General features: G+C 42.1%; 1 protein-coding gene across 3 annotated transcripts; it reads left to right on the forward strand.

Annotated features, from left to right (window-relative positions):
- Positions 1 to 254: 254 nt before the first annotated feature.
- LOC129354480 (uncharacterized) lies at positions 255 to 5687 on the forward strand. 3 transcript variants are annotated; one of them, XM_055023934.1, is made up of 4 exons: positions 276 to 473; positions 4404 to 4508; positions 4585 to 4755; positions 4832 to 4921. In XM_055023934.1, the coding sequence occupies exons 1-4, from the start codon at positions 353 to 355 to the stop codon at positions 4903 to 4905; spliced, it is 471 nt and encodes a 156-aa protein (XP_054879909.1). In that variant the 5' UTR covers positions 276 to 352; the 3' UTR covers positions 4906 to 4921. The 3 variants fall into 3 exon arrangements, with proteins under 3 accessions (XP_054879908.1, XP_054879907.1, XP_054879909.1); XM_055023932.1 differs by having other exon boundaries at positions 264 to 473; positions 4585 to 5687; XM_055023933.1 differs by lacking the exon at positions 4404 to 4508 and having other exon boundaries at positions 255 to 473; positions 4585 to 5687.
- The last annotated feature ends 1273 nt before the right edge of the window (positions 5688 to 6960 follow it).

A 6960-nucleotide genomic window follows, 5' to 3' on the forward strand; every position in this document is an offset into this window, starting at 1 on the left:
AAACTCTCCAAACTCCAAACTAACTGTCTCAGACTAAATAACCACAATCAAAACTCTGCTATCCAAACTATCAAACCTCTATCCACTCTCTAACTGAAACCAACTCACCTACAACAATCCACATTTTAAATGGAGCTTGTGGGGTTAATGAAGCTGTCAAACCACTTCCTGAAGCGGTCACATGGTACAGCCTGAAGCGGTCACATGGTACAGCCTGAAGCGGTCACATGGTACAGCCTGAAGCGGTCACATGGTACAGCCTGAAGCGGTCACATGGTACAGCCTGAAGCGGTCACATGGTACAGCCGGGCAGCGAGGCTTCGGACGTCATCGTTTTCGGCTCCTCCCCTAAATGAAGCAGGCTTCGATACGCGCTTTACGGAAACCTCCCCTCCTTTACTCGCCTCGCTCCGAAGCCTCGGCACGTCATGAAACATCACTAATGAAAAGAAAACCAGGATTTATTATCAAAGGTAAATGGACTGAACTTGCTAGTCATGCTGATACTCAAAGCGCTTCACACTGCAGTCACATTCACCCACACACACATTTACACCCACATGCAGGTCGCTGGGCAACTTGCCGCTAAATGCCCTGCCCAATGGCACCTCAGCATGTGGCTGAGGAAGCTGAAATCAAACCGACAACCTTCTGGTCCATTTACCCACAGAGACACAGTCGTCCTAAAGACGCCACTGCGTGATCCTTTTGCTAATCTTCTCTAAAATACAGGTTTAAACGCAGCATAACGAGCTACAATTCAGGGCAATTTAATGTGAAAAGGTCAACCAAAGGTCAAACCATGAAAGCACAAGTACAGTGAAAATAAACAGAAATCATTACTATGAAAAGAGGAAATTTTAATCAACACGTTGCTATAAATATTTAGCTGAGTGTTGCAGTAATGAGCCTCTATCACTAAACCAGTGGAGGGAAAATGCCAATTAATTTTACAAGTTTAACAATAAAACTGAACATTGTTGGAGTTTAGAAACTGTTTTGGGGACGATTTGCAGCGACCAACTGACCTGACCTGCATGTTTTAGGGGATGTGGGGGGAACCGGAGCGCCCGGGGAAAACCCACGCAAACACGGGGAGACCATGCAAACTCCACACAGATGGTCTCTGTGAAGACGCAGCGCTAACCGCTGCGCCACCGTGCTGCCCACCATTTTTCTGTTGGGTTGGGAGGATCTATTTTGTCAATCGGGGGAAAAACTGTCTTTTTAAAGACAAAGTTCTGTCTTTATAAGTTTAAAGTTTTAAAACTTAAGTTTTAAAGAGGTTTTAATATTTTTTTATACTCTGAATGTTTATACATGTTCATGCCACATGTCAGTTTTTAGCTAATCAAGACGTTTTAATGGGTTTTTTCCAATAAGACAAAATGGTGAGTTTTAAAACACTATTAATGCAACTTTCAGTGTTAAAAAACTGGGCCGTGCAATGTTTTAAGTTTTAAGTTAACTTAAAACTTAAGTTTTAAAACATTAAAGTTTTCAAACTTTATAACTTAAAAGTTTTAAAACTTTAAACTTTTAAAACTTTCCCTGAACACAGAGGTGACAACCTGGATGTGGTCCTCAGTTCTTCTCTTTAATGTCTTGATAAATATCAAAATCAATCATCTTTATCGTTTTCTGTCTTTGGTTTTCGTTTTGACTTAATTCCAAGAAATTTTTTCATTCTTTTCCAAATGGTGGTTTTCGGTTTCTTTTTGATGTCTAAATCCTGAAGGCCACTTTCTTGTTGGGTCATAATATCCTCAATGTCTTCAGCGTCCTTAGAACAACCTGGTTCTGGTTCTGGTTCTGGTTCTGGTTGTTCCTCCTCTGAATCCATGTCATTTGAATCATTAATCGCGTCAACATGGCCGACTGATATTTCCTCTTCTTCTTGAGGACTCGCCGTGGTGGTTGACGGTAAATCATTCATAGATTCAACAATATTTTCGACAGAATTAATTTTAATTTGGTTTCGTTCTGCAGCTTTTTTAAGTGAACTGATGTCTCTTTCATATCTCATGGACAAATCTTGATATAAAGTGTCAACTTTGTTCAGTTCTTCTGTGGCGTTTTTCAGTTTGTTCTGCAGGCATTTAATCTCATTTTGTGATAATTTCTGCAGGAAGGTTTTTTCCAATTCTAAGTCATTTATTACCTTCTTCTCCTCCTCTGCCTTCTCCAGATAAAATCTTTTTTCTTCAATCATTTGCTTCTTCAGGATCTCTCCACTGTCTTTCTGGGCTTTCAGTTCTTCAGTCAGCTCCTTATTTTTTCCAAGGTTTTCTAAATGATCTTCTTTCTCTTGCCTTAGCTCCAGTTGGCATCGCTCCAGGTCTAGTTTCAGGATTGCGATTTCTTTCTCATGGACCAAAGTCAGATCATGATACGATTTTTTAGATTCCTCCAATTCTCTCTGTAAAAGTTGTTCTGATTCTTGCATTGACTCAATTTTTCCTATCATTTCTACCTTCATCATTTCCATCTCTGTTTTCACAATATCCAATAATCGCTGCTTCTCACTAATCTTTTCCTCGTAAAATGTTTGTGACTTGGTCTCTTCTCTCCTCTTTATCAAGTCAGCATTATATTTAGCATTGAGCTCCTGGAATGACCTCTGGAGCTCCTTCAGTTCTTCTTCCAATGCCTTATTTTTCTCTTTCTCTTCATGCAGTTCGTCCATAAATGCTTCAACTGTGTGAAAGCAGGAGACCCTCACTTGTTCATATTTCTGCTGAATCCTCCTTCTCCAAATCTTTAATTTCAAGCTGAGCCTGAGAAGCTATCACATCAAATTTCAGGACTTCCACGTCTCTGAACTTCTGCAGGCTTTCCAGTTCGGCCTTCGCTCTGCAGGCCTGATCAAAATAGCCAACTTTTAACTCCTCCTGTTTTTTGAGTTGAAACTCCATTTCTTGGAGCTCTTCCTCCAGCTTCTCTCTCACTGCAATCCTTTTGGCCTTTTCTTTGTTCAAAAGGCCGGTCAGTCGATGGATCTCTTTTTCCAAATCATCAGGGTTGGCAGTAGAGCTCCTGCCTTGGGGGTGTTGGTGGTTTCCCCTCCTTGGATTAAATCCCATCATGGTTGATCTTGCTCTTTGCTGAGACATTTTCTCAAACACTATCAATGAAATCGTCGATAAAATATCTTAAGGGGTTTGCGAGCGTCTGAACTGGTCAGTAGTATTGCGAGCAATGACAAATATGCAGAATTGTGTTACATACAATTCTGCAGTTGATGACATCACAGACGGCATCGCCAGTGACATCACAGAATCTCCCTTTGCTGGCGGTGTGACATCATTCCACCTCCAAATATCTTGTTTCAGTCAAATAGTCCATGATTCTCTTGTCTTATGTCAGGGACATCAAACTCATTTCCATTTGGGCCCAGATCAAAAATCTGAATGTTGTGCCAGGTTGCATTGATAAAACCAATTAAATTGTTAAAATATCAATGAATAGGTGTTTCAGCATTCAATAAGTGTTTAAAATAAAATAATATTGAACATCTTTTCACACTAATCAGTCCGTTTGCGATTGTTCAAACTTTTGCAGCACCACTCTTTGGAGATAAAAATGAACTATAATAATAAAATGTATCTTTTAAGACTCCCAGTGATCTTGGAGTTTCCCTACAAGACATTGTTGACTGTTTTAACCTTTCACCTCCTCGCCTGCTTTGGTCACATGAGCTGCAGACTAGCAGACAAACTTTAATAAAACTTTCAATGGCGGGTAAAGTAGCAGGTCAATGGTGGAGAAACCAAAAACAACTCTGTCTCCACTGTTTGCTGAAAGAACATGGAAGATGGCGAGGAATATTTTAGTAGAGAGCATCCATCCTCACTTTTCATCAGTTTGAACCTCTGAGCTGATAAAGGTGTTATTGTTGCTCTGGCAACTAACAACATGCATTAGAAGTCATTTATTGATAGTACGATAATTATTCTTAACCAAATTAAATAACACTTACCTTAGTATGCTAAGTGTATTTCTCGATGCACAAATAGTTGATATTGTTCAGGGATTAAAGGTTTATTATTGTCATATCACCCACTGGCCACCAGGGGCTCCCAAAGCGCCCCAGCCTGGCTCCAGGCTGTACGGTGGCCCTGAGGTTCAAACCACTTCAGCAAATTGAAACCACAATTACAAAAGCTCTATAACATGAACAAAAACACAACAACATTAATGAAAGTGTTTTTATATTGCCAAGAACGTTCATGTTTTTAAAAAAAACACGTTAAAGCCAGAATAACTTCCGATTGAAAGTAAAAAGGAGCCGCAGAGCAATGAGCGATTTCTTAGGTCTCCCATTGGGACATACCTGATCCGTTTCATCAACGTTTTAGCGCTTTCTGTTAGGATTTTAGTTGTTGTGGGTGTTCTTGTAATAGACGATCTTCGTGGGAGCGCACCTGAAGCGGATCTCCTACAATGGGCGGCAGGATTCTTAAGGAGCGGTGGCGCAACCAGTCATCGCTCGATGGTCCCACTTGTTGGTCAGAGTCAAACCTCAAGTCTTGTTAAGTCTCAGGTCCACAGAAGATCTAGTAAGCTTTGTGTGTTCTCCCACAGATTGGAGACGTCTCGTTGGATCCTGCCAGGAATTGCATCTGCCCTACTGCCAAGCTGACTACGGATCGACCGGAAACATCTGCCTGCCGCCTCGGCCCCCAAAACCTCGCCGGACCTCCACACCAACACTTCCTACCACCTCCCTCAGCAACTCTCCTTCCCCGACGACCCGTAAGCCTTCTCGTTCCCTCCTCTGCCACGATCCCGCCGTCCTTCTCCTTTCTAAACCTCTCCCCTCTCCGAGCAGCACCCGAGCCGACCCTCTGTTTTCCAGCTCAGAGGACAACCCGGACTCACCACCCTTACAAAACTGTAAAATAAATCTTTTGAACTTTAATCCTCATGGCTTGTTGTTTGAAGCCTGCATGTGGGTAAAAAAACTAAAATCCAACATGACAAGGTTCTGTGTCCAGATCCGAACACGGAGAAGCAGCTTTCACCTTCGATGCACCACAAATCTGGAAGAAACTTCCAGAAAACTGGAAGGTTTTGGATGATGTTGGGAGAAGGATTTTCTCCAAGGAAACAATTGATGGATGGATAATTAAAGCAACTGAGAGCTACTATGGTTCTATTTGCACTAAATCTGTGTAAAGCAGGTATTTCTGTGGTGCTTAAAGGGGAGAAATGACCTAAATGTTTCTGTCTGTGCCTCTAAAAGCCTTCCTCTGCCCATCGTCATCGATCGCCCTCTGGTTCTCTGCCTCGGTTTGCTCTTGAGTCATTTTCCTGTCAAGATCCAGTCAGTGGGAGTCGGATTCTTATCTGCCTCTTTAGCGTAATTATAGCTGCCTGGATATAAGATGCTTAAACGCACATCTATCTAAAGCTCTGCAGATCTATTCCCATTAAAGTGACCATTAACATCAATGTCTGACAGATGGGCTGGTGGTGACATTCTGGACGTCAGAGCAGTAAAGATTTGGATCTGGTTCCTCTGAGCTGCAGCAGAGAAAGCAGATGCATGGAAGAGAAGCAGAGGACTGAAGGTCTGATGTTTGTTTAGGATCAGCAGAGGATTTTATTTTCTGCTTGTTTGTTCTGAAGAAAACCAGCAGAATTTTGATGATTCTTTACTTTCATCGTTTCCCTCTGCAGGGAAACCAGTGGACTTACACATTCAGATGAGGTGAAAATAAAACAGAATAAAGATATGAGCAGTGAAAAAAGAACATAGAATTGGTTTCTGTGCCTTCAGGTTTGTCAGACGGGTTGGATCTGCAGCCTGAAGTCAGACTCCTTCATGAGAATGTGATTAAAAGAGCAATGTTGTCAACAGGAGGACAGAACAAGCCACGTCAAAATCTCTGCTGGCCGTTTGTGCATTAATGAGATTCACCCAGAGCAGCGATGGCTGCAGGGGAACGGGAAACTCCTGTCTGTCTTCACTCTGTTTCATCAAACAAAAACCTGAAATACTAAAACACACTTTCACATTGAGTCACCTTCAACAGCTCAATGTCTGGATTGGTTTCAACTCAACAATTTAAGGAAAGGGTGTCATGATTTGTGGGTTTTGGATGGATGGTTCTGGATGGACCCAGGAGTTTAATGATGGGAGCAGGAAGCACAGGTGGGATTAAAGACACAAACATGAGACACAGCTGGGAGCAATGAAGGCCAGAGGAGACAATTCAGGATTTAAACTAACACACAGAAAAACCAAATCCTCACACGGATGATTCTGCTATGAATGAAAAAAGTATTCAAAGATATTATGGATAGTTTTTAAGCAATCCACTGGATCAGGCTCTTAGCAGGACTAGCGGTAGCTCTTTAACAATCACAGGCAGAAAAACTCAGAAAGCAATCTGGGAGCAGGCAGATACGACGGCCAGGATGCAGGAAACGGGTCGGGTATGCAACCGGGACATCAGACACAGAACGCTCTGATGGAGATTTACCACATTTATGACCCAGCAATCAGGGGTCAGAGGTCAGCAGAGCAGTGGAGCAGCAGGGGATTGGGCAGGAACAAGCAAGATCATGATATTCAAATTAAAAAACTGGAACAGTTATAACTCCCCCCGTAACTTTATAACCCCTGAAAAAACACATTGATTAGGCAAAGCTCCACATATGACTCACCACAGCAATATTCTCTAAAAGTGTTCAGAGATCAAAACTGCATCATTCGTTGCATTTTCAGCTGGTGTGGTTCTCTTTCACACTGCATGGTGTGAAATGAACAAAACCCTTTGAGCAACCTGTTCCCCTCCTCGCCTGTGGGGGCGCTGTACGAAGAACATGCACAGGAAATGACATGAAAACCTCTGAAAACACAGAGAACAACTTCCTTTTCCACTAAAGTTAACAAAATGGAGCAGCATCAGATTTAAATTGGAGGATTTTCTCTTCTGTCAGTAATCTCGTGGG

This window comes from Poeciliopsis prolifica, unplaced genomic scaffold (assembly GCF_027474105.1).
Source record: "Poeciliopsis prolifica strain line A6 unplaced genomic scaffold, Auburn_PproV2 SCAFFOLD111, whole genome shotgun sequence".
NCBI lineage: Eukaryota > Metazoa > Chordata > Actinopteri > Cyprinodontiformes > Poeciliidae > Poeciliopsis > Poeciliopsis prolifica.

Coding starts and splice junctions, on each gene's coding strand:
- LOC129354480 (XM_055023932.1), top strand. CDS start 353: ATGAAGCAGGCTTCGATACGCGCTTTACGGAAACCTCCCCTCCTTTAC. Junction 474..4,403: donor ACCAGGATTTATTATCAAAG/GTAAATGGACTG, acceptor TTCTTGTAATAG/ACGATCTTCGTGGGAGCGCA. Junction 4,509..4,584: donor CTCGATGGTCCCACTTGTTG/GTCAGAGTCAAA, acceptor GTTCTCCCACAG/ATTGGAGACGTCTCGTTGGA.